The sequence below is a fragment of the Chinchilla lanigera genome, unplaced genomic scaffold (genome assembly GCF_000276665.1).
Source record: "Chinchilla lanigera isolate Chin_1 unplaced genomic scaffold, ChiLan1.0 scaffold00029, whole genome shotgun sequence".
In the NCBI taxonomy this organism is placed as follows: Eukaryota; Metazoa; Chordata; class Mammalia; order Rodentia; family Chinchillidae; genus Chinchilla; species Chinchilla lanigera.
This window is the reverse complement of record NW_004955430.1, coordinates 5,899,719-5,927,139: the sequence shown is the minus strand read 5'-3', so window position 1 is coordinate 5,927,139 and position 27,421 is coordinate 5,899,719. Positions and strand designations below refer to the sequence as shown.

Sequence of the window (27,421 nt, the reverse complement as noted above, 5' to 3'; positions counted from 1 at the left end):
GTAAACTCGAGGCTTTTGTAGGTAAATGGATGCAACTAGAGACCATACTCATAAGTGAAATAAATAGGACCCAGATGGGTAAACATCATATTTTCTCATTGGTGTAGGAAACGGAAAGACTAGGTAAAACTCAAAACATACGATAGATGATAGGAAAGGGAAAGAAACTGCTCAAAGAAAAGAATGACTGAGATGAGGGAAAGAAGAAAAAAAAGAAGGGCAAAATATAAATATACATATGAATATGTATATTTGGGTTGGATAACTGGATTGCTGATGTCTGATGTTGTATTGAACAGTTAATGCTTACAATTTTTTATGTACTGATCGTTTTTGCATGCTTGTGTCTGGTGGTCTGAGCAACTGATCTGAAGGTAACAATATGCACTGGAAGTACAATGGTGAACTCCTACCATCTTGACTAGTGAAACTCTGTATTATCTCTAACGTTTTATCAAAGAATTATTTTCTTATTCTCTTTAATGGTTTGAGCAATCTTTCATTCTCACATCTGGTAATGTGAGCAGTGTAGCTGAGGATAACAGTATGTAATGTAACAACCACTGTTGATTCCTATTACTTTGTCTTGAGACCCTGTATCACTTTGAATTTTCTTGCTTTGATTTGTTTATGTTCATGATACTGGGATGCTCCTACTGTTCTATTTCTTTATTTGTTTGTTTCTCACTTACTGCTCTCTTTAAAATAAAAAAAAAATCTGTATAGAGATCAACTTTCAAAAGTGTTTTTTAGGTTATTCCAGAATTTTTCTAGTGTGAGGCAACTGAAATTTTGGGTTGGATAACTGTTGATACGGTTTCCTTGGATTCAACCCAATAGATAGCTATTTCATTCCCCTTCTTCCCAAATGTGAGCATCAGAAATATCTGAAGCTTTCTGCACTGCTCAGAGAGTGGTCCATAAGGTATTGTTCTGGATTTTTGTTGGACTTCAAAGGGACACTTTGAGTATCTAAAAGCCTTAATGTTTTAAAGATGAAGGAAGAAAATGTGCTCAAATTCCTGTAGCAAGAACCCACTTAGGTGGCACCTTACTTGATTTCCAGATCCAATAGTGTATCTACAAAAGGAAGAGTGATGACATCTCCATCGTAAATCTGAAGACTTGGGAGAAGATTCTACTTGCTGTTCATCCTATTGAAAACTATACCGGTATCAGTGTCATATTGTCCAGAAACACTGGCCAGTGGGTTGTGCTAAGGTTTGCTGTTGTGCTGGAGTTCTCCTCTTGCTGGCCATTTAACTCCTGGAACCTTCCCCAACCAGACCTAGAGAGCCATCCAGTGTCTTGTGATGATCCCCCTTAACTGGATGTCTCATATTAACTGCTTGCCATTGCTCTGCGTAACAGTTTCTCCTCTCCACTGTGTGGACACTGTCATCTTGTGCAGCAACAAGAGACTTCACTCAGTGCATCTGGTGTAGGTGCTGGTCTGGGAAGTTCTGTACAGGCTGGTGTCACCTCCTGTGAAGACCCTAAGAAGTTTTATGTCTGATCTTTACAGAGATCTTAAAGAGACTGAAAAAGAAGGACCATCCTGTCACTGGAAAAGCTGTGACAGGAGGAATTTCTGGGTGAATAGATTTCCCCAGACCTATTTCAGTGCTACGCAACCTACAATCGCAGACACTGGTCTGCTGGCTCAGGAGGTTCCTGTGAAAACTGGCCTCCAGCCCCCACTATTCAGCCACTGAATGGTTTCAATAACCACTGAGTGGCTTAAATTGTTCTTCCGCAGACACTTCAGCAAAAGGAAAGAACGTTGATGGAAGACAAACTATCCATCCATCCATCCACCCATCCACCCATCCACCCATCCATCCATCCATCCACCCACCCATCCACCCATCCATCCATCCATCCATCCATCCATCCATCCATCCATCCACCCACCCACCCATCCACCCATCCACGCATCCACCCACCCATCCATCCACCCACCCACCCATCCATCCGTCCATCCATCCATCCGTCCATCCATCCACCCGTCCATCCGTCCACCCATCCATCCGTCCATCCATCCATCCATCCACCCATCCATCCATCCATCCATCCATCTATCCTATCTTTCTCTCATCCATCTGGCCACCAATAAAAGAGAGCCTTGGAACTTCCTTAACAAGTGAGAGTTTATTCCTTTGGGTAAGAGGAGGGGTGGTTGTACCTTTGCACACTGTAATGCTTTTGACCCCAAGTACATCCTTGCTGTATGCTCTTTTCAAGGGCACATCTGATCAGGACCTTTCCTGTTGCCTCAGGAAAAAAAAACTCAGAGTCTATAACATGTCTCAGTCCATCTTTTTCAGCTCTCCAGTCCTCCGTATCCAAACTCTGTAATTTGAATCCTGAAAGCATATCAAGTTCATTTCAGGAAGGTTCTTTAACCAGTCATGTAATCTCCTGCCTCCAGGTTTAAGATTTTCTGTCTCAAATTATCCTCCCTCTGTCCTTGACCTCTTTCTCTTTGGTCTCAGCCTCCATATCTTCTTCTCCAGTCAGCTGTCCCTGATTCATCCTAGATGAACTTAGGTGACCCTGTAGCACCCGCTACCTTGAATGGCAGATAACCAAGCTTTATTGGGTTTGCTTATTTAATTGTCTATTTATCCTGCTAGGACGTTAATCTAGTGATAAAGATAGGACTGTCTCAATTATCATTGCTTATTTCCTCAGAGATCAGCATAGCCCATGGTACTTCACTAGTGCTGATTAGAAAGTAAGCTGTCAAATAAATTTTTGCAATAGTGTCAATGTGATGTTTTAATGAATAATGTACATCTTAAAAAAATCAGTAAACAGGGTTCCAGTTAAAATCCTCCTGCAAAGAAAGAACTTAGAAGTATCAGTTGGTTCACGAAGATTTGGGGGTTGGGGATTGAGTCCTTTATATGAATTTCTTCAAGAATAAATTCAATTTAGCTCTTTGTCTATGCTTTCTAAGTTTAAGATACAAAATATTAATAAAAAGGACATATTTCTTTTTTTGTATTGTAAATTCAGAGTAAATCTTTTCTTATCAAAATGTTAGAGCCTTTAACAGATGCTGTGCTAACCTTATTTTTTGCCTCTTTCACTTAACATCGTATTTTTAAAGCGATATTCTTTTAACTGGGACGATCCCCGTGGACTTGTCATTTTAAACTCTGCTATGTTGAGAGGAAGATGGAGCTGAAAATCCACAGGTTGAATCCAGTTCACGTAGTTAGTTTTCTAGATTGCTACAGTGTAGTTTTTTTTTCTTGAAGAAACCAAAAGAAATTAGAAAGCATTGAAAAGTCCTGACATTTCACATAGGAATATAGATTTCTAGTATCTCTTCAGCAAAGCGAAGCTCTTCCAAATTCTTGAGTTCCCTTTAGGCAGCTGTGGGTGGGTGCTGAGGAGTGGCTGTCTGCTCCTCACGTGGGAGTTATACTCCGAGTCCACCCAGACCCCACCAGCCCAAGTTACTCCTCAGCCTCTGCGGCCTGACCTCTATTACCATTTAATTTGCCACTGCAGTGTTTAGGTTTAGTCTTTCTCGGGAGGTAGAGGGAGGGAAAGGTAAGCCAGGGAACCTATGAATAAAATATGAGTGTAAGAACATCCGGGTGACAAAGATCTGGTAACAACTATTGTTGAATATGCCCTGTTTTCCTGAACTGTGAGTTTAATTGTGAAAGGAAGCCCAATCAGAATTCATTTTATGCCCCCAGTGTCAGTTACAGGGAATGAGAGGATGCTCTACCGCATCTTGGCCAAGACCTGTGTTGCTTGCTTTCATCTGCTCCCCAGGTCTGAGCACCAACCCCTCGATGCTTTCCTCTGAGGCTTAGAGAACCCAATCTCCTCTTGCTGGGGGGAAGATTTCCAGCCTAGTACATCTTCTTCTCTAATGAATGACTTCCTTCTCTGTGTTTCTGGGACACTAAATTGTAACTGCTTCTCTGGGCCCTGGCTGGGAGGCAGAAAAGCTAAGCTGTTGAAAGGAACCCACTTGTCTGTTTGTAATGTTTTCAAAGTCCCCAGTTTCTGGGCTATTCTGATGGGCACTGGAGGCTAACCTCTGACTTTTAGTGGATGTAGCATTCTGGGTTAAGTCCTAAAATCTGAAGTTTAGATTGGTATGGTGACACATATCTGTAATTCCCAGTACTTGTGAAGCTGAGGCAGTGAGACTGTGAGTTGAAATCCTAGCTGAGCAATTTTAGCAATTTAACAAGATCTTTCTCAGTCAGTCAGTCAGTCTGTCTGTCAGTTAGTCAGTCAGTCCGTCAGTTAGTCAGTCAATGAAAAGGGCTGGAAATGTAGGTCAGTGTGAAGGCCCTGGATTCAATGTCCAGTAAGGCAGAAACAAAAATGGATTTTATAGGATATGTTACAAAATGTGTATTGAATGTTATATTCCCAGCCTATCACAGATTTGAACCTCAGTCTGTGCTTGAGCATTGGTCACCAGAGGGCAGTCATTAAGGGCCATGTTTTCTAGTAACCATGTTGGGTTCTGGGCAGCAAAAAGAGGAAATTTCAGACTAAGAACTTAGCCAACAATGTTAATTGAGGGCTTACTAAATGTAGAGTGTGATATATCAATCTTACATTTTAAAATGTAACATTATTCTAGTACAGTATTTTCTATACTGGATGTTCTCTAGGATGTTGATGGAATGCTACAAGAAAGAGAATTTTGGAGTTAAGTGAGTTTGAAAAATGTTGATTAACCAAAACTAAACTGGACTTCCAGAGCATTTTGCCAATTTCTGAGAGAGCATTTCCCAAATTCATTTTCCTGTGGAATATTCCCCTTCCCATCCCCCCAAGCCTTTTCCCCCAACAGGAGAGCTTACTGACTAGTTCCTGCTAGAAACTTCCAGGGATGCTGCGATCACTCATAGCAATGCATCCTTAGAGGGCGGACATGGCTACAAACATGGCTTCTAGTGTGAGACGGCAAGGTCTAGGATCAGGAGCAGAAATGCTGTGTTCATTTTGGAGAGAGTTTAGAACTTTGAGTTCTTGAGTATGCCTGAGGAAGGGAAAGAAACCTTCATACATCTTTTACTTTATCAGAAATTGCATTTTCTATTGATTCCCTTTTTTAGAAAAAATGCTGACAAGAGTTCATGAATGTGTTTATGGTTTTAGGATCTGACCTCTCACTGTTTGGCCCCATTTTTGGTGATCCAATGGATACCTTATGCACCTCCCCTCCTACCCTTCACATTTAAGCCTGTCATTTCCGGGTGCATAATACATATTTACTTTAAGGATGTTTTCAACATTTTGGGGGGAAAGTTAATGCACTCACTTTTATAGTTATTGGTTTATCTTTCACTCCTTCTAGAAGGCCGTCAGAGGGCAAGAATAGTATTTATGTCTTTATCCCTTAAAAATGATAAAACCTAGTTATTGGTTGTGAATGGTGGGATGAAAGGGGATATTTTTGTTTTCTAGGGCTGCCATGGAAAATTGCCACAAACTAGGTGGCTTAAAGCAATAGGAATTTACTGTCTGTTTTTGGTGCCAGTAATCAGAAGTTGAGGCGTTGGCAGCCCTGTGCTCCCTCCGGAGACATCGGGAGAGGGTCCTTCTGTGCCCTGCAGTTTCTGGTGGCTCCAGGGTTCCTTGACTGAGTTTACATAGCTGCAATCTCTTCCTTCATCTTCACATGAACTTCTTTTCTGTATCCTTGCTGTGTGTGTCTTTAAAAGGACATTTATTGGATTTAGGGAACACCCATTAGCCAGGACCATCTCATTTTAAGATCTTTAACTTAATTGCATTTTGAAAGACTTTTTCCAAATAAGGTTGTAATCACAGGTTCTAGAAAATTGGTAAATCTTTTGGTGGTCTGCCATTCAATCTACTACAGATATTAAGTGATTTTTCAGGATTGGAGAATGCTTAGGAAAATCCTACTGTAAGACCGGAAAGCCAGCTGTGCACGTACATGTGAGGATTCAGGGTGCAGTGTTCTAGATCTAGGGATTCAGTATAGGCCTGCCACTGCTCTCAAAACTTGTGTGTCTAGAAGACATTGCTGCTTCATATTACTAATCTCTTTACAAGTTGGGAAGTGGCCTTCGGTATCCTTCTTAATATAGACTCCGTGAAGCAGCTCCTGATTGACTGGAGTGGGCTTGTGAGGCAGACAGGATTTCTGAGATGATAAATCCAGCAGACTTTCTAAGAGGCGTGAAGATTTTCAATAGGAGGCCAAGGAATTCAAGCTTACAGGAAATTCTGCACAAATACATCTTATTCAACAAGAATGTGTCCCTCATAGCGAATGTTTTGGGGGCAGAGTGGAAGTGACTGTTCATGCTCCTGGTTGTTTGTGTGCTTCCCCAGTAGGGGGAAGGGGATCCAAGGTGTCTGATGAGAAGAATCTCAGGAGGAAAGAAAAGTCCTTACTCATTTATGCTGTACTCTAAAACCTACAGTAGACATCAAGACCGCTCTAAAATGACTCAAATTCTGCTTCCTACATGGAGATAAGGAGTCTGGCCATATGTTTTCCCTGACAACATCCTTACTCCTCCTGTCTTTGTGTCAACTTGTTGCGCTTGACATGCAGCAGAGCGGCCGGCTCAGCTTGGTGCGTGTTGTTTATCCATCATTGGAAAGCTGTAGTTTCTGGACATATTTCCTTGCTCTGGCTCCAACAGTACTTCCTTTAGATCGCTGCTCTCATTGGTGGGTGTTTCTTGTGTTTCAGCTAGATAGCGTGCTGTCAGCACATTTTCTTTGTAAAACTGGTAGTTGTTATGGGTAGGACTGTGAAGTTTAGGAGTTCTCTAAGACACTGTTCAGCGTGTAAACGTGATGCAGGGTGCTGCCTGAGTCTGCCTTCAGGTTGTCCTGAAAATGATTACTGTGTAAGTGGGTACATGCCTAATGAGCAGGTTTGCTGATGGGATATCAGACTGCTCAGAAACAACCGTCCTTCAGTTTGTGAGGGCTTTAACTGGTCTTACTTAGTATTGTAGAAGATGACCTGACAAAATGAAATCATAAAATCACAGAATGTCAGAGTTGTAATTGACCACTAAGTTCCACCTGTTCCTTTTACGGATCTGAAGACGGATCTCCCCATTACCACTGGTTACACTTTGAACAGCTGAGTTGTGATTTTTTTTGACAAAATTGTAAGAATCTAAGTAAAAAAACCAGTGTTGCAAAGATAATGCAATAGACTGTTAAGTCAGTACTCAGAGAGAGAGAGACACACACACAGAGAGAAAGTGTATATGACTATGAATATTTGCAGCATGAAACAAATTTTTGATATCAAAATATTATTTACCATATTAGCATTATGATCATGCTAAATACTCTCAGGAGGAATGTTGTTAACCCCAGAATAGGATAGCTATTGTTTTCCTTTTAAGAGGAAAAAAAGAAAAATATAAAGATTATAAGTACCTTGACTATACTTTTTAAACGTCACAGAAGTTCTTGTTTCTGTCTTAATTGGTTTTTATAGTACTGTTTGACTTTTTTACTGACGGAACTCCATTTCCCTTCCTTTCCTCTCTCCTTCCCCTTCCCCTTTCCTTCTTTTTCTTTTTCTATTTTCTCTTGTTTTTTGACTGGGTTCGTTAGTAAGAAACTACTTCCAAGTTGGAAGAGGCTGTCAGAAGTCCCATTAGAGAAACAATCGCTTGATCTGGCCAAGGTAAATTTGCAGAGGGCTTGGTGTTACTGCCCATTTCAGAGTCACTGAAAGCCAGTGATGTGAAGTCCCAACTTGGCTTAATGTGAAAGTGTGCTTCTAAATTCAATCTGCACCTTGTTGGGAAGCTACAATAGACTCTTAGTCGTGAACCTACCTTTCCTTCAGCTATTTCTCTGTGTAAAAGATATTCCTGAAAATCGGAGGGTCAGGAGAAATGTTTTCATTATTTTAAAAAACACCATGAAAACTATTTTAGTATATAATATCTGGCCACTGTTCAAACACCAAAAATATGCAGAGGAGCATGCTTATAATTTCCACACTGGGGAGGCTGAGGCAAGTAGATTGCAAATTCAGTCCCAGCTTGGGACTGAAGTCTAGTGAGATTTGGAAACTAGAAAGAATTAAAATATGCTATCTACATGCAATCATCTCTATAATAAATATAATTATTATGTGCTGCAAACATGTAGTAATAATTTTTTTTAATTAAAAAAGTTGGGAATGTAGCTTAGTAGTAGAGTGCCCCTGTGTTGGATCTCCGTTACCCACCCCCAATACACACAAACACACATAAACACAAAAAAAGTAGAGCGCAGTGTATCTTTTCCAGGATTTTCTACTCGATGGCATTTTATATGGGGCACCTTAAACTGGATCATGAGTAGAGCTCCTATTTGCTGCCCTGTCTGTCTAGATGGGGAAGCCAACTCTAGCATGCACATCTATGTAAGTATATAGAATACATACATATATAATGAACATTGTTCTCTCTGTGTGTCTGTCCGTCTATCTGTCTGTCTGTTTCTCTATCTCTCTCTCTATTTCAGCTCTAAGATTATAGTCAAGAGCCTGCTCAGAGCATTGGTTTTCACATGTAAATAACACTTTGTCTACATCTGTCTCTCATCTACCTATTTGAAAGGATAACATACATATAATGTCAGCACCTTCATCCCTTTGCTGTTGCATGCCACATTTCTTTTCATTCCTGAGGTTGTCATTCATGCTATTAAAGTATCTCCTGCCTTCCTCTTTGTGAGTGTGAGGCTGCGAGTGGGCCCTTTGGAGAGTGACAGACATGCACTCAAGTCTCAGCTTTCCTGCATAGAAGCTCCCTGAGCTTTATAGGATGGAGGATAATAAGTATGTGTTTGAGAATGCGGATGGGCCTCATGAAACTCCTTCATAAGTGTTAGCTAATGTTGTCCTAGTTGTCAGTGTGACTAACTTTGACTGATAACTGCCAGAATATTATGCTACGGGGATTGAAATTACTAACCATCTGTGGCTAATGAGATATATAATGTAACACAGTAATCATAAATCACATTACTATTCACTATTAAACAGCAGCCAGGTTCATTGTCTGTTTCTGATTAGTTTTTCTATATATTGTGATAAAACCCCTTGTAAATCTTATTTTAATGAATCCTGGTTATCTGTACTATCATTATCCTCATTTTATGGGTGAGGAGACTGGAGGTTAAAGAGATTTTGTCTTTCTGTGGAGTGTGGTAAGTAAGCGGAAGGTTAGGATTTGAATTTGAGTCTAGTCTTAGAGCATCTACTCATAGCCATTTTCCTTCCTGCTTTCCAACAGTGTATTTATAGCTATATGGCTCATCATAAATAATTCTTCCCGGGCAAACTGTGTCCTTGCTTTTCCCTCCCTTTGTAGCTTTCTTTCCTGAAGAAGGGTAAATAGGAAATGTAGGTGGCCAGCTGATGCCCTGGGAGCTCAGGGGCTGGCTGGATTTATTTCATTCAAGAGTTCCCCATAACAGTTGGTAGGTGGTATTCCTTTGTTTACAAAGACAAGTGCCCAGTATGTTAATATAATCTTTGCTTTTACCATTTGCATAACTGAGCATGAATAAGCATTTAATAAATTCTTAATAACCAAGTGCCTTTCCAGAAATAGTATATATACGCACAAACATTTCTTTTTCTTATTACCAGTTACAAGCATGTGTAAGTACCGGAATGGACGTTGCATTTTATATTTAGCTTTCACAAAAACTTCTGCAATTTACCATTTGTCTTTTTCTCATGAAAGTATTTAAAATTTATATTTAACCTTATTTGCTTTTGCTGTGTGTTAGCTAGGCTTTTTTATTGCTAAAGGGTCTCCTATGCCCCAAGAATATTAGGAAAGTCCCTCCCATATATCTTTTAGCACTTTTATGGTCTTAATTTTTTACATCTATTTTTTACAACATGTAACATCCAGCTGAATTGGGTCTTAGTTCTCTTAGGAATTTATTTTTGCCTTAACGTGTTAAGATTTAATTTTATTATTTTTAATTGAATAGTTTTGTGCAATTATTAATGAAAAAAATTCATGTTTTCCCTGCCATATCTATATGTTACCTTAATTACATGCTGCATTTTCATATATTTATGACTCTGTTTTGGACTTCATTTTTCTACATGCACTGACTTGCATTTTTCTTCCTGTGTCCTGCCAAACTGTTTAATTACCAAAGTTTTAAAATGTGTTTTAGTATCTGGATCACTCATCTCTTGGCTCTAGTTTGGAGTTGAAAGTAGGTAATGTTTGAGGCCATCAAGCAAAATTTTGTTGCTCTGTAAAGGGAAAAGTTGGGTCCCTGGCAAACAAGCAACTTTGCCATTGCCTCATCCCCTGATACCAGCAGAGCTGAAATGAATCTGGACTTGGGTAGGTGGTGTGGGTTTTGAACCAAACGATATGATTTCAAATTACAACTCTTTCACATTTGGCACTGTGAGGAGAACCTCATAGACACCCAGTATTGCATTTTGCAATAGTTATTACTTACGTTAACTTAATAATTACAGAGATGCAAAGAAAGATATGAATTACTGAATGCATGTCACTTTCATACTATTATACAGTAAAAAAACTTTATTTGAATTGAACCATTGTAAGTGAAGGATAGTCTGTATTGAAACTCAGCAATGCTTGATTAGAAGGAGTTACTTATATGATTTAGAATAGGTTCATTTTTAACTTTTGAGAACATCATGTGAAATGAAAAAGACAATATGAGAAAGAAGAGAAAAATATTTTAAAATTCTTATAACCAACTTATGAATCTTTGAACACAGGTTCCTATTCGCTAGGAGTATTTGAGCAATACAACTGCAAAATGTGGGTTTAATCAGATAACATCAGTCCCAAATTTATTAGCCATTTATAAATATTTCAGGAATACTTGAAGAGATGTTAATTATTCAGATTTTGAAAACCAATAATCACAGAATGATTATTTAATCTTAATATTAACATGTCAGTTATTTAAATTCTTTGGGCTTGAATTATAGTTTGGAAGTTTACTACTATAGTTAAGTAAGATTGATATTTTAAAAATCTCATGTTAAGTCACAATTTCATGTTTAAAGGTAGCCTTCTTGAAGGGAAAGTGCAATATGAATGATGTGTGCTAATTTTTAAGCTTATTTTTCTTGTTACTTTTTTATTTTATGCAAAAATTAAAATAAAATTTCATAAGAAAAAAACAGGAGAATAACAATAGTTAATACTTTAAAATAATTGCTTAGGGTACAAGATATGGACATTAAAATTTCTCCAGTGGATATTAGCACAATCCTTCCTTTTTCATGAGCTAAGAGATACTAATAGTATAGCTGACCTGCATTTTTTCCTTTTTCCCCACTGTCATTTCCCCTTTCACACATCGTAGCTGCTTTTTCCTTTTGAGTAATTTTTTCCCGTTTTACAATATCTATTGTACATTTTAGACTTTATTTACTCTTTCAGTTTCTCACACCAGGGAGACAATATGATGTTTACACATGCGAGTCTGACTGATTTCATTTATAAGAATGATCTCAAATTGCATCCATTTATAAATATCTCAATTCTTTATGGCTGACTAGTACTCCATTATATAAAAATAACATATCTTCTTTATCCATTATTTGGTTAATGGGCATTTGGATTGTTTCCAAGCTTTATCTTTTACAAATTGTGCTACTATAAACATGGGTGTACCTGTATTGCTGTGGTATGATGTTTTAAATTTTTCTGGGAAGATACCCAGAAGGGGAATAGTTGGACTGAATGTGACCTCTAAGTTTTTTGAGGAGTCATCACACTGATTTCCAAGTGGTTGCACCAGTCTATACTCCGACCAACACTGGAGCAGAAAAAGTGGGGTCCTCTTTCCCCAAACTCTGCCAGCATTTGTTATCAGTTGATTTTTGATGATAGCCTTTTTTTCTGGGGCGTGATAGAATCTCAGTGTTGTTTTAATTTGTTTGGTGGATTGACAATTGATGGTCAGCTTGTAACACCCAGCTGAACTGAGTCAGCATGGTGCTGGGAATGGGAGGCCCACCTGAAGCCTGTTTCCAGCAGCATAAAAGGCATTTCTGGAGAAGAAGTTTAGAAGGTGTTGGGAAGTTGTTAGGGAGCTTCTGGTTCTCTTGGGCTATTGTGCTGGAGGACCTTATCATGCTGACTTTCCTGATGAACTTGGCTGTTCTCCTCAGAGGAGGAGCTCGGGACCTCATTGTCACTGAGAATGGCTGTGGATCACTTTAGGGGAGCTCTGGTCCTTCACTTTGAGCATCACTTCCTGGCTCCTGAGGGGAAGATGATGCATTGCTTAGTCTCCTGGAGAAGCTTGTTGCATTGGCTTTCCTGGTGGGAACTCGGCTGTCATTGTTGGAGGAGCTCGGGACCTCACTGTGGTTGAGGATGGCTGTGCTACTTTTTGGGGGAGTTATGGTTCTTTCTTTGAGTGTTGTTTCCTGGCTCCGGTGCAGATCCCTCAGCCTGCTAGCACAGATCCTTCATCCCACTGGCACAGATTTTTTGCTTCCGCCACTGACCTTTGGGCCTTCCCAGTACAGATTCATGAAACAAGCCTGCATGAGACATTGTTATGGGCTCTAGCCCTCCAGTTGGACTCGTGGGAGGCATTGTTATGGGCTCTAGGTCTTCAGCTGAACTCCTGTAGGACATTACTGTGGGATCCAAGCTCTCAGCTGGATTCTTTGGTCTCTAGTGTGTGGACAGATTTCCTTTACTCTTTTCATAGATGAATCTTTGTGTGACTATTATAAAATAACCTCATAATTAAGTGTCCTGTATTGTATTGTTTTCCCTTGCAAAACCCCAAACTACAACAATTTAGATCTCTCAAGTGACCAGTGATGTTGAATATTTTTTGTATATTTATTTGTCGCTTGTATTTCTTCATCTGAGAAGTGTGTATTCATCTCAGATGCCCATTTTTGGGTTGAGTCTTCAAATTTGGGGGGGGGGTCTGTTTCTTTAATTCTTTATGTGTTCTAAATAGAAGTCCTTTGTCTCAGAGACAATTGGCTAAAATTTTTTGCCACTCTGTGAGTTGTCTTTTCACTCTTTTGGTGATTTATTTTGTTGTGCAAAAGCTTTTTAATAAGATGAGATCCCAGTTGTTGATTCTTTGAAGTATTTCCTGTGCAGTCTGGGTTTAGTTCATAAACTCTCTGTGTATACCTATGTCTTCAAGATTTTTGCCTACTTTCTCTTCTAGTAGATTCAACATTTCTGTTTTAATATTTAGAACTTTGACCCATTTTGACTTTAGTTTAGTGCATGTTGATAGACTATGAATCTAGTTTTTAGTCTTTGGCAAGTAGAGAGCCAATTTTTCCAGCAACATTTATTAAAGCTGCTTTCTACCAGTGAACATGTTTGGCCCCTTTGTCAAAGATAAAGTGGCTGAGTGTGTTTGTATTTGTGTCTGTGTCTTCTAATCTGTTCCACTGATCCTCAGGTCTGTATTTTTTTTGCCAATATCATGCTGATTTTATCACAGTAGCATTGTAGTATAATTTCAAGTCAGGGATTGTGACGCCTCCTGACTTGCCTTTGTGGCCCTGGGATGCCTTTGCTATTCTAGATCTCTTCTGGTTCCAAATGAATTTTAGGAATGTTTTCTGTAGTTCTGTGAGGTATGCTCATGGTATTTGGATTGAGATTGCATTAAATCTGTAGTAAATTTTTGGAAGTATGGCCATTTTCACTATGTTGGTTCTTCCTGTTCCTGAGCAAGGGATATCTTTCTATTTTCTGATATCCACTTCAATCTCCTTTTTCAGAGTACTATAATTTTCAGCATATGGATCTTTTACTTCCTTTGTTAGATTGATTCCTATGCATTTCATTTTTTTTGGATTTTATTATAAAGGGTGTGGTTTCCCTAATTTCTCTCTCAGTGAGTTTATTGTTTGTACACAGGAATGCTATTGATTTTTGAGGGTTAACTTTGTATCCAACTATATTACTGAATTTGGGTATTAAATCTAGAAGTCTTCTGGTGGATTTTTTGGCTTCTTCTATGTAGAGTATCGTGTCATCTGCAAATAATGATAATTTCATTTCTTCCTTTCCTATCCTTATTCCTTTTATTTCTCTCTTTTCTCTAATTGCTCTGGCTGCTGTTTCCAGAACTATACAGAATAGAAGTGGTGATAGTGGACATCCTGGTGTTGTTCCTGATGTTGTCTTGTTCCTGATCTATTTGTGACAGTGTGGTATTAAGGTCCCCCATTACAATTTTGTTATTGCTCATTTGATTTTTTATGTCAGTTAATATTTGTCTTATATAGTTGGGTGCTCCTGTATTTTGTGAATACATAAGTATGATTGTTATCACCTCCTCTCAACATTTTACCCTAACAAGTATGTAGTTACCTTCTTTATTGCTTTTGATCATTCTTGGTTTGAAGTTCACATTGTCTGCAAACAGAATAGCTACCCCTGCTTTTTTCTGGGTTGTTGTTGCATAGAATGTTATTTTACATCCTTTGAATTCTAGTGAATGAATTTTCTTTTTGACTTAAAAGTTTTTCTTGTATACACCAAATTGTTTGATCTTTTTTCTTGATCTGTTATGCCAGTGTGTTTCTTTTGATTGGTGAATTGAGGCCATTTACAGTGATGGTTATAGCTGATAGGCATTGGCTTATCTTTGTCTTGTTATTTTCCTGCTGTTGGTTTCCTAGTTTCCCCCTCTGTTTAGCTGCTTCTTCGGCTTGGTGGTTTGTTTCTGTTGTTGTTCTTCAATTGTGGTCATTTTTATCTCTGCAATATCTTTCATTCCTCTTTGTAGAGTTGATTGGTGGTCATACATTTCTTCAGTTGTTGTCATGGAAGTATCTTATTTCTCCATTAATTTTGGAAAACAGTTTTGCAGGGTACATTAGTCTGGGTTGGAAGTTGTTTTCTTTCAGGACTTAAAGTTCTTTACTCCAAATGATTCTTGACTTGCGGGTTTGTGTTGAGAATTCTGCTGTGATTTTGATGGGCTTCCCTTTACAGGTGTTCTGTTTCTTTTCTCTAACAACTTTTAATATTCTGTCCTTGTGCTGAATTCCTGGGATCTTGGTTATTATCTGTCTTGGTGCAGATTTATTTTGGTTATGACTTGTTATATTTCTATATGTCTCACTTATTGTATGTCAGATTCTTTTCCCATGCTTTGAAATTTTTCTGTTATTACTTCTGCAGATAGGTTTTTTTTAATGTCATTTGTGTTGACTCCTGCTTTTTCACTGACACAAATTATTCTCATATTATTTTACTGTGCATGGTCTTAGAGTTGTTGAATTGTTATTTCCTGATCTTTTGTTACTTTCAAAAGGTCTTTCCTTTCATAATTTCTAGCTGAGATCCTATCTTCAAGGTCTGAAAGTCTATCTTCAATTTTGTTCCAGCAGTTTTGCCTGCTTTCAGTGGAATTTTTAATTTCCTGGATATCTGTTTGAATCCATTTCATGTGTTTTATATCTTTCCTTTATTGATTATTCACAGTTTCCATTGTTTTCCTATCATCATCTCTTTTTAAAATTTATCTCTGCTCTAGATTTGCTGAGCAACTCCTTTATAAATGTTGACATTTCTTTTTTTTACCTGAGTGATTATTTGTGATCTGATTTCCTCTATAGCCTCATGGATTTGTTCCTTTACTTTGGTTCCTACCATTTCAGAAGTTTCACTTGTGTGTCTTCCGTTTTCCTCTATCTCTTTGTCTCTTGGACTTGTTCTGGTTAGGCTGCAGATCTGAGGTTGCATTTTATTTCTGCATCATGTCATTCTCTATTTCAAAAAAATTTTTTTTTTTTCTGTTGATTGGTGTAGGTTTTTATTGGTGTAGGTAGCTTTATCACTAGTATCCAGGCCTCTGTAGGCAATGTTTGTTCTTCAGGGATGTCTTCTGTGTGTAGGAGCTTCTTGGTTTTTGTCTGTACCAAGATTCTACCCTGTTTCTCTTGGCAGCATCTCTCTCCCAGTTGTGCTATTTTCAGGCAGAGGTAGGGGGCTGTTCCCAGTCCCGTGCACCATTGTCTCCTCTTGGTCCTTGCTAAGCCTTCTGTGTTCCTCTTTCACTGGAAAGTGTCTTTCTTCTCAGGTTATTTGTTGCAGGGTGGAGTGGGATGCTGTGATATGGTCTGGTCCTCTGCTCCTCCTGTTGCAGTCCAGGGCTGCTCAGTCTCAGTTGTTACTCCTTTCCTGAGGTGGAATGCTAACTCATTTTTGCTTTACAAGTTCCACTGCCACTGTCACTGTCACCCACCCCTGTTGTGGTCTGTAACTTCCTTGGACAAGATGCGAGGTGCTGTGGGATGCCTTTCTGTTCCTGCCCCCAGTGGCCTGGGAACATCCTAGGGCTGCACAGTCCTGAGGTGCAAGGCTGTTTAATTCCTGGGCCTCTCTGACCACAGGTCATGGGGGAGGGGTTAGCTGTTGCATTTACCATGCACCCCTGTAGTTTTTAATCTTGTTCCTGGAGGTTCCAATTACTGCTGTAGTGCACAAAAGGAAAGGGAGGAAAAGAAAAGAAAAAAAAGGAAAGAAAAAAATGAAAACTGGCCGATCATCAGGGAGAGAGCAGTTCCTGTCAGCAGAATTTACTGCTGACCTATAGTGTCTTCTGTTTGGAGGAGGGTAAAAGTGGCAGGGGACCTTATATCCCAAGTCTATCCTTTGTGGCTTGATTTAGGCACTATATATATATTTTTATTTTTTATTTTTTATTTTTTATTTTTTGCGACTCACCACCAGCCAGGTGGGCTGGCTGGCCCTTTTATTAAGTCCTTTATCTATGTTTTGGTTGATTTATTAGTCTCTTATGGTAGATTGATTTTAGTTTCAAGGTGTATGTCCCTCCCCTTTCTTCCAAGTACCTGTGTTTTAGTTGAATTTCTCTGAGTAGCTATGAATGAGGCTCCTGTATTAAGCCATGTTATCTATAGTGCCTTGTTAATGTTTTGAAGATGGGCCTTTTAGATCTCAGGAGGCACTAAGATGGATAGCTTTGCAAATTGGTTTTAAGTATTTTGTATTTATAACAATCATCATGTTGCAAAATAACATTGACTTTGGAATTGCTTACTTCCTTTTATAGTAATTCAAAAATATTATGACAGCTATAGTTTTATAGTGAGCATAAAAACCAGTGAGGTAAGTTCAGTGAGGTAAAGTTAGTGTTGGAAGTTTTATTAACAAAAACTTTAAGTATTAACACATGAGTTACAATTCCCATGTGTTTTCAGAAATTTGCTGGAGCTGAACTGAACATTTAATATTGAACTTTGGACTAGTCACTTAAAACCACCTAATTTTAGTGTAAGAAGTAGCCAAAAACTTAAGTATGAAAACAGGCTTTATAAAGTTGGCTGTATTATTAATCCACATATGATATGAATTCTTCCAGGTAGGTGATGCAAAGTACTCTTACCCCACTCTTGTTGTCTTCAAGTAGGTGGCATGTGGGACTTGGGTATGATTTTTTGACAGTTAGGTAAAACAAATGCAGCTTTACAATCTGAAAATCTCAACTGTGTTATTAACAAGCCAGTGATTGTAAATTAAGCTTTAAAAGAATAGCATATGGTTTTATAGTACTAAATATCTCTGAATTCTATTTTTTGAATTGAAAGTATATAATGATACTATAAATTATAAAGCACCTTATAATATCGCCATTATTACTTGTCCTTGTGCTAGCTAAATATTTTTAAATAAAATGTAGGTTTTTCCTCCTTGCTTAGTGTATAAGCCTTCGATTGCTAGCTGGAAGCCAGCTTACACAGGTGGGACTATGTAGTGCTTTTTTTGCCCATGCAGTAGAACTCCGTGGACTGCAGTGATCATCAGGAGGATAAATACCTCACTGACACTCACTGGCTGCCTTGAAGGGCTGAAACCTTAGCTAAAGTGACCAAATCTCTGGTTGCTTATGAGGGCGAATAAGAGACACTTTATAACAAAAGGGCTGAATTCTAGGGGCTCTTTTAGAAAGGAGACTTCTCTGGGTTTTCAATTGTAAACATGTCCTCCCCTTACACATTTTATGAATATGATCTCCAACATGTGCATCTGACTGGGAGCGATTGTGTAAATGTGCAGAAGGCATCCTAATGTCTTATGGAGAAATGTTAATATGATTCCAAGACTGCTCATGTGCACCCAGGTTAGACTCCAGTCCAGGCTCTGTCGTACCAACAGCTGGGGAGACATATAGTCCTTTGCCTTTTGGGTATTTCCCAGCCACCTTAAACTGCAAGTGTCTAATCCTGAACTGATTTTCATTCCTCACACCTGATTTTCCTCTTTCCTATCACAAGCAGTGATTCCGCTATCTTCTGAGCTGTTCCAGCCAGTAATGTGGGAATTATCTTTGATTTCTTTCTTCCTTTCACTCCACATGCACAAACACTCAGATCTACCAGCTGTCTCCTGATGGCATCGCAAAATGTCTCACACACCACTCTTTCTCTCCACCACTTTCATCCTGGGTGGGGCAACCACTGTCTGTCTCTCCTTCTGGTCACTGCAGCAACTTCTTATGTGTCCCCAGCCTCCATTTCTGTCCCTTGGTGTCTATTTTCCACAGAATACCTGAGGGAATGTTTAAGAAACTGCATCAAATTGCCTATTCTTGGTTAATTACAAGACTCTGTTGGTATTTAGTAACTTGCTTGATTTCTAGTTCAATAGATATTATGTATTCACCTGGAATATTTTCCTCAGACCTAATAACTCCAATTTGAATTTAATATTATAAGGCTTTGACTGAAGTTCTTAGATTTCATATTTGTGTTCCTCTTATCTAAAACTCATTTTTATTAAAAATATGAACATAATACATATTTGCTCTATCCCCGCCTCCAACTTTACACCTTTATGGTTCAATAAGGCAGAGACCATCTTATTTAAAAGGCTGAATCCCTAACAGCTAGAATAATGCCTGTTTGAAATAATTTCATATTTGTTGGATGAATGAATGATTCCTGTTACTGGACAGAAAAAGGGCATCTACACATATCAAAACAGTTTCAGAAGTCAGAGTTAAGGGCATAACTGAACATAGGGTAAGAAATGAACAATGTCCCGCCTATACAGCCATTTTTGATGGCTAAAAAGCAATTTCTTATGTGATTAGAGAGTGATCTGAACTTTTTTTGAATAATGATTATTCTAAGTTCTTTCCATAAGACTCCAGAGACTCATACTAAATGAGTCACCCAGCCAATTAGATCATTGACAGTTAGTTCTCTTTTGTAGAGTTCACTACCCTCTGATTGTTAGAGGGAGGAAAGGGTGTTTGTCCTGCCTTGTGTGACCTGGTCTCCTTGTGGTACATCTCAATACAGTCTCTCCAAGTTCTCCTTCTAGTCTAGCTCTCTGTCCTTTTGAGGTCATGAAAATTTCATCCTAAGTCAATGTGATGGTATTTCTTGCGGCAGAGTTCAGACAACCTTGTGTTTGTTGCTGAGCAGAAATCCACCTTGAAACAAGTCTAGGACTCTGTTCCAAGTGCTCAAACTTTTGTGATTCTTAGAGTCATTGACCTGCACTGACAATATGATGGTTATATGGTAATATACTTGGCTATTGAGCTCCTGAAATGTGGATGGTCCCAATGGAGGTGTACTGAAAATATAGAATAAGTGCTAGATTTTGAAGACAGTCTGAACTGGAAGAATGTAAAATATCTATTAGTATATTTCATATCAATTATATGTTAAGTAATAATCTAGATATACTAGGTTAAATGAAATATATTAAAATTAATTGTGCCTTTTTACTTTATGAATGTGGCTATTAGAAAATTTAAAGCTACAGATGTAGCTGGCATCATATTTATTTTGGCTACATGGCCTTACATCTTGTTCCTGGAAGTATGGGCATGCCTGTGCAGCAGTTCTAGCTTATCCTTGTACCTCAAACACCACTCACTTTACCAAGGAGAAAAACAATCACTCCTCATGCCAATTATGTTAATTGAGCAGTTTTCAGATGTTCATCAAATACAAAGAATATTAAGGTACCTTTGGTACCTGACTCTGGAATGTTTGCTTTTAATTAAAGCCTTTCATAAGCTAATTAACTCTCCTAGAGAATTTATTCTCACTTGGGACATATACCCATGCACCTACCCAGACACCCTTGCACACTGACACACATATCACAGAGTGTGTGCTGAATGCAATATTTTAAAATAAATAGCAGACAGTATAACAACCTGGTACATGTCAGAGCACAAAATCTTGGTTATTGGTTCTCTTCGCTTCCTGAAGACTGTTGATCAGCCACCTTTATTGCATTCCTACAGTATATAAATCACTGGATTAGAGGCTGTGGAAAGTAGAATAATTACATATAATAACAATAGCACAAATTTATTGAGTGTTTCTGGGTGGCAGGCACTGTGCTAAACACCTAATATGTGTTACCTAATTTAATCCTCAAAATAACTAGATGCAAGAGGTACTGTTAGCCCCGTATAACACTTTAGTTATGTTCCTGATGTCTGTAAGGCCTGTAGGTGAATCTTTTGCCGTGAATTGGTTGAGCTTATTTGTGCGGTGCAAAGGATGTTTGAAAACGTTTGTGGACCCAAGAGCCCCTTGTTCATTCCAACAGAATCGAAGCAAATGGGCTTCTTCAGTCTCTTCCTCCCTCCCAAGGGCTTGTTCTTTAGCTCCTGTGCTCGCTCCCCAAAACCTTACTGACTTTTCATGTGAACTCTTTCCTCGGCTCTTGTTGTTTTCCCCCTTCTTTCAATTTAGGATTATGGGAGATGGAAAGTAGATTTTGTTTAGAAAAAGTGGCAGGAATACAGTGGCCTGTTTGTTTCTTTTAGTTCATGATAATCTCTAAGACACACAAATCTTTCTAATTTTAAGGAGTCCACCTTTTAGCAAACCCAGGAGAAATTATAATATTTTGGAGGAGTTTAACACATCCTACTGTAGATCCAACCCATATGGGGATTGGCAGTTCAGCAGAGAGAGGACCTGCCTGTAGAGGTCACTTGAGGATCCAGACTTGGTGATTCTGAAGTCTTGTAGTTCTACCATCTAGAAAATGTAGACCCAGAATCTTTGAGGAAGGGAAGAGTGTAGGGTGGCAGTGACAAGCAGTGTTGAATCTCACTTCTGTTTAAATTTTATGAGTAAACATTAGGCTTTTATGTTTGTGAAAATGGACTGGGACTCCTGGTCTTCCTTCCCTCTGTGCAGAAAGGAAGAGTTGGATACGGGTGAGATCTGGTGGTTACCAGCACAGCAACTGTGGTTATTTTTAGTGTTTGTCTCTTTAGAGGCTGTGTATGTTATGCAAACATGGAACTTTGAAGCTGTCTCCTCATTTGAATGATTGCAAGTTGAATCAAATTCAAACATACTCTTAACCTAAGTCTACTATTAGGAAAAACAAACAAATGAAACTTTGAAGGTGAAATAAAGCTGTATTGAGAGCTCTTATGAGTGAGTGTTCTAGTTGCATTTTCTTTTAAAGTTGTTCTTTGTGATAGCGTGTTTATTTAATTCCCGATATGTTGTCAAGGGAGCAGCATTTAATCTGTGAACGTTTTCAAGTGGCCCCTTTCTCCCCCTCAAGTGGTTTTCTCTCCAATGTTGCTGTAGTAGTCATTTTAAGATTGAAATGAACCATTTGATATTTAAAAATTATTTATAGCGCATCAAGTAGCACTTAGTGTTGTGTGACAACTTTGAAACCATTTCTGAAGGACCCTGTGAAGTATGGCTGTAGGGTTGGGAGCCTTTGGTATACAACTTTTAGAAACAGACCTCTACACTGGAACTGGTTATAATTCCTGGGTGCTGACATGAAGATTAATAATGCTTAACTCTGATTTTGGCAATTTTTGCCAATTTCATTACTGTGGTCCTTTTCTTTCAAAGTTATTACCTGGAACTGAAGGATAACAAATGTTTTGTACTGCTAGATAAAAGGCTAAAACTTCATATGTTACATTGTCCTTACAGATGCACTCATAAACACACATAGTCGATCAAGAGCAAACAAGTACTTCTCCCCAAATGGGAAGATCATCCTATTTGTAACATTACTGACTGATTCTCATGTGCTTAAATCATACATAAAAATTGGGAATTTAACCTTATATAACTTTATGCACTGGCTGTATCATACAGATCTAATTTTCTTTTTCTGTGAAATGATAATGCTCTTTGCTTTGCCAAATATTATTTTTGAGTCAACTGCCAACGTTTAAGAGAGAGAACAAAGTTTCTTAAAATTATTTGGTGTTGAGCAAAGAGGTGGAGAACAGTATTCCATATTCCCAGACATTTTAATTTTTGTGTCTCTTCTTGATGTTGGAGTATAATCTAGACTAACAGGCTTTTCTGATCCTTTAACAATGATCACTATTGAGAGAAATCAGGATATTGGTAAGGGGGACTTTAATCCCACTCGTTGATAAGCCGGTTTGGAGTGACATATTCTAATTTTTAATACAATATATTTTCCTTGCCTTCTCTTTCTCTTCTTTAAGCTTCTGTGCACCAGAAGGCCTGTGTGCCTGCTTGTGGTTTTGTACCATCTGGAAGCTCAAATTTGCCTTTAGAAATGATGTCATACTTGCTTACTGCAAACTAAGCTAATGTTGGTTGAGAATTGGATGCAGTTCAGGTCAAAATAGTGTATTAGAAAAAAGCTTTGTTTCTTGATTCTAGCAGACTGTGTGAAGCTCTAAAGATAGAGTGAAGGTGATTGAAGAGTACGGTCCAAATTCCTTTGAAGTTAAGTACATGCTTTCTGGCACATGGAAAATAAACTCACAAACCGAAGACCTTGTCTGGCACAGACTCTCTCCTGCCATGTTGAGCATGGGTGTTGCAAGTACTGTGTTGATCACAACCATCCTTGCTCTGTTTTCGTCCAGGAGAAATAGTCTCACTGCGTAGGTTGCTTTTCATCTCTTTTAGGCTCGGCAAGATGTAGCAGGGCACTGATAGATCACATATGGTAGGGAGGGACTAGAAATGTTAAGTATTTTCTTCATCATCACAGAATTTTTTCTTCTAAACTCTCTCTAGCACCGCGCAGTGTAATTTATTTATATTATAGTTTGAATGGTGGGCATTTCCCTTTAGCCCAGATATGGACCATCCAGCTATGATAGCGAGAATATAGGGGTTGTAGGTGGGGACACAGTGATATATTTCTTCCCAGAATCCTACTGAATGAGCCTGTACATAAATATCTATATTTTGTAATATCTATAGTTGGTTGTAATCCCTTCTAACTACTGTTATAAAAATGTGCTGCATGTCCTCCTAACCTCTGTGGAACTCACCAATTGCTTATGCTTTAAACAAAAACTAAGAATCATGTTTTGTTACCAGATATAATGAAAAGCCAAAAAGAAGTAGTGGGGTTATTCCATGTTTGTAGATGAAAACAACTAAACCAAGATAAAATACTTAGCATCTGGGCTGGTTAAGCCTCAGGGCACCTGGCATGGATTTTCATTTAGAAAAGCAAAGATTTCCAGGACATAGTTATTTCCCCACCTTCAGAGTCCCTTTGTCTGTACTACTATTACGTGAAGAGAGGTGTTTATCAGATATTTGAGGAATCTGCAGTTCTTGTCTCTCTAGTCACAAAATATTTACCTTGTCTCTTCCTGCAGTCAGAACCACTCTATCTCCTGGGCTCCAAGCACCTGTCATTGTCTCTCCCTTTACTCACTTTCGTCCACTTTTCTGGGCTAGAAACCAGACAACCTCTCTATTCACCCACCTTCCCATCACCAATGACCTTTAGAAATAGAAGTTTGGCACCCGTTTCTTGAAAAAGGTAAGGAGAAGCAGTTCGACTGCGGTAAATTCTTTGCTACCTTCGTCCTTCCCTGAGGTAGTTCCCAAAGACTGATTCCTCCCTCCAGCAGCATAAAGTATCAGGCACTTCGCAAGGCTTCCTCTAACTTTTTTGTTTTACAAATGGGGAAGCTGAGGCCGAGGGCTGGCCGGGGGAAGTAGGGGTTAAATCAGTTCCCGATCCTCACAGCTAAATAGAGGCCGATGTGGACCTAAGACCCAAGGGTCTCCTTCCTCTTATTCCAGGTTGCTTTTGGACTTCGTGTCTTCATCGTATTTGTATCTCTGTTTACTTTGGCTTATTATAGTATTCTTGCATTCTGTCAAAACATTTTTCTTTTCATCTAAATTCTAATTTGCCTAAAGAAACAAAATATTCAACAAAAATTGTTATGAGCTACAGCAGCTATTGAACCATTTCTGTAAATTGTTTACTGATCTTTCGTTGTGCACTCATACATTTTTCAGTTGTATTGAAATGTAATTATTAACTATATTGAAGTATAAGTTAAACCATAGAGTTTACAGAATTCTTGATAAATCTGTTCACCTTGTATCCCATTCAGCTTAGAGAACAAAAATTTCTCAACCTGCCCTTGGCGGTCAGCGCTCTCCCCTTCTACCACCAGCAATCACTGCTCTCATTTGTATCACTAGAGAGTCTTTGGGTTCTTTTCACTCAACTTGCTTATGCTAATTAGTCTATGTCATTGTATGTATCTGTAGTGTATTGCTTTTCACGGCTAGATGATATTCTACATAAATGTACCTCAGTTGTGTTTAGCCATTCGCTTGCTGGCGGATGTTTGGGCTGTATCGAGTATGATCCCTTATAAATAACGCAGCTATGAACATTTCTGTACGTATCGTTTTCTGGACTCACGTATGATCTTACATAATTTTGACTTCTTGTGATACACATAGCACATTCCTATCTCGCATCAAAAGAAGGAATTGCAAGTATATCACATGTCCCTTCCAAAGCGACCAGGATGAATCATTGCAGAGGGACCTCTTGGGACCCAGGGATGTTTCTAACTCTGAGTTTATAACCTTTATGTGTGATCACATATCATGGTGTCTTTACTGATCAGAGAAAATAGATCATGGTAGTTACCTTAGTCCGTTCGATTTTCTGTAACAAAACGTCTGGATTAGATACCAGACATCTATCTCTTGCAGTTCCAGAGGGGCACAGTTCAAGATCAGTGTGCTAAGGGATTCAGTGTCTGGTGAGGACCTGCTGTCAGCTTCATAGATGGTACCTTCTTACTGTATTCTCACTTGGTAGAAGAGGCTAAAGATCTCCCTTGGACCTGTTTTGTAAGGGAAATAATCCCACTTTTGAGAACTCTGCCCCCATGACCTAATTACCTCCAAACAGCCCCACTGTTATAATAGTATTATCACATTGGAGATTAAATTTCAACATAAGAATTTGGGAATGACACAAAGATTCCGATAATGGAAGTAGTACCTGTGGAATCAGCAGCAGAAGAACCTTTTTAAGAAAGGGTTCTAGCCTTTGAAAAAATATCCAGTTAAAAAGGTAAATTCCATGGGAGCAATATATTGGATAGCATTTTTTCAGGTGAGACTGTTCTCCTTTGAAACCTCATAGCCTGTTAACAGATTAAAATTTAAGGCCAGTAACCCTTCACATAAACTGTCACAGCTGCTTTTCAAAACTACAGTAGTGTGCATTTATAAATTTGCATGCAAATACAGTGTTATAGATCAATAAAGTGTAACTTTAAAAAGCTATATAGGATTAGCTTTAAAGTGGCCATTTAATGATTTTCATATTCTTTGTATTGTTTCATTTTTTGACCACTGCAATGATTTTTTATTTTTTTCTACCCTCGTCTATGTAGTCTAAAAATTAAAATTTCTCTATACATGTTGTTCAGAATTTCAAAAACATAAACCTTAGTTTCTACCTTTATTAATGACACTTGAAAAGTAAGAATTGTGATTTTTCTAATTTGTAAATAGAATTTTCTAGTTTTTTAGCTCATGTAGGAATAATAAATTTTTGTCATACTTTGTCTTTTTTTTTTTTTAAGTATTTGGAAAATATATATAACCAGAGAATGAGTGTTTTGTTTCCACATCATTTTCTTCTTCCAGCAGCTCTAACTTCCTCTTAGCAACATGTATTTCTGTAATTTAGGAGCATTTCTCTATATGCCACTTTTGTTCTTCCAGATGCTTGATGTGCTCTCCATACTCCTAGAGGATGCTGCAAACCATGGACAGTAAAGTTTTGCCCTCCCTGGGCTCTCAGAGGCGTAGGGTATTTGTTAGTGTGCTTTGTTTACCAGCCTAAGCAAACGTACCATTTCCTGTAGGTGGGGGAATGAACATAGGATCAAACTCTTACTTCTTACTTTGTAGACACTTTGTATTCTAAAAAAGCATCACCGTTCGGATGTGGACACAGCAGGACTTTAAGGTTGTCATCAATTGTTCAAATGTGTGGCATTGAAGTGCCTGTGAACAGTGATTTGAGCATGCTGCACTCAGGAGGTATATGCTGTAACCGTGCCTCCAGAGGTACTGCTGAAGGTTAACGAATAGCATCTTCGTAAAATCAAAGACTTCTTTCTTTTTCCTGATTTCAGGTAGATGCACTGAGATTACGACTGGAAGAGAAGGAATCTTTTCTCAATAAAAAAACGAAGCAGCTACAGGACCTCACAGAAGAGAAGGGCACACTGGCTGGAGAGATTCGGGACATGAAAGATATGTTAGAAGTGAAAGAAAGAAAAATCAATGTTCTTCAGAAAAAGGTGCGTAGCTGACATAAGCCCTTAAAGTTATGAATTTATGTTATTCATGTTTCATAATTTTAGGGCTATTTTGAGTATATGGAAAATAAGTTATCTTTTAGGAGGTTAGATTAGGGGGTATAAACTTTTTATTTACAGGTATTTAGCATACTGATAGTTGTATCTTACTGTATTTAATGTGGTGTGATAAATTTTCTATTTGAGTACTTAAAAACTAAATAGGGTGATTTTTTTAAACTTGCAAGCTTAAGTAAAAATACAGGCAATTGTATAAATTTAGAAGTAAATATAAAATAATAAGGCTGGGCAGCTAAGTAGTAGACCAGGTGTTCACCACGCACAAGCCTCTAGGTATAATCCTCAGCACTGGAGGAAGAAAAAAAGAAAGAATACAAAGTACAAAGAGTTAGTTTTCTTTTTTCCATACTGAGAGTTGTGCCGCTGTACTTTTAGGTCTTTAAATGTGCTTTAGAAACATTTTTCAAGTTACATAAACTTTGGTAGAGTCTTTTCTGCCTGTCGGTTCCTGGTGCTGTAACAAAACATCTGAGGCTTGTTCATTTATAAAGAACAAAAATTAATTTTCTCACAATGCTAAAAGTTGTGAAGTCCAAGATCAAGATCCAGGCAGGCTTGGTGTGTGTTGAGTGCACTTTGATGCTTCAACCTTTAGAGGTGACAAATGCTCTGTGTTCACATGGCCGGTGGGATGGCAAGATAAGGCCTTTCTACTTTACCCCCCTTTTTAGGGTTGCCAATCCCATCTATGAGACCTATCCTATCCTACTTGATCATG

General features: G+C 38.4%; 1 protein-coding gene across 10 annotated transcripts in view; it reads left to right on the top strand.

The window, feature by feature from the left end:
* The window catches only part of Erc2 (ELKS/RAB6-interacting/CAST family member 2), a 963,719-nt gene that overhangs the window by 381,770 nt on the left and 554,528 nt on the right, over positions 1-27,421 (top strand). For all 10 annotated transcript variants that reach the window (XR_001234567.1, XM_005387388.2, XM_013515688.1 and 7 more), the window contains exon 7: positions 26,458-26,625. Coding sequence is in view for 9 of the 10 variants with exons in the window: in XM_005387388.2 (XP_005387445.1) it covers positions 26,458-26,625 (168 nt within the window). In the remaining variant the exon portion in view is untranslated. The remainder of the gene's footprint in view (positions 1-26,457; positions 26,626-27,421) is intronic.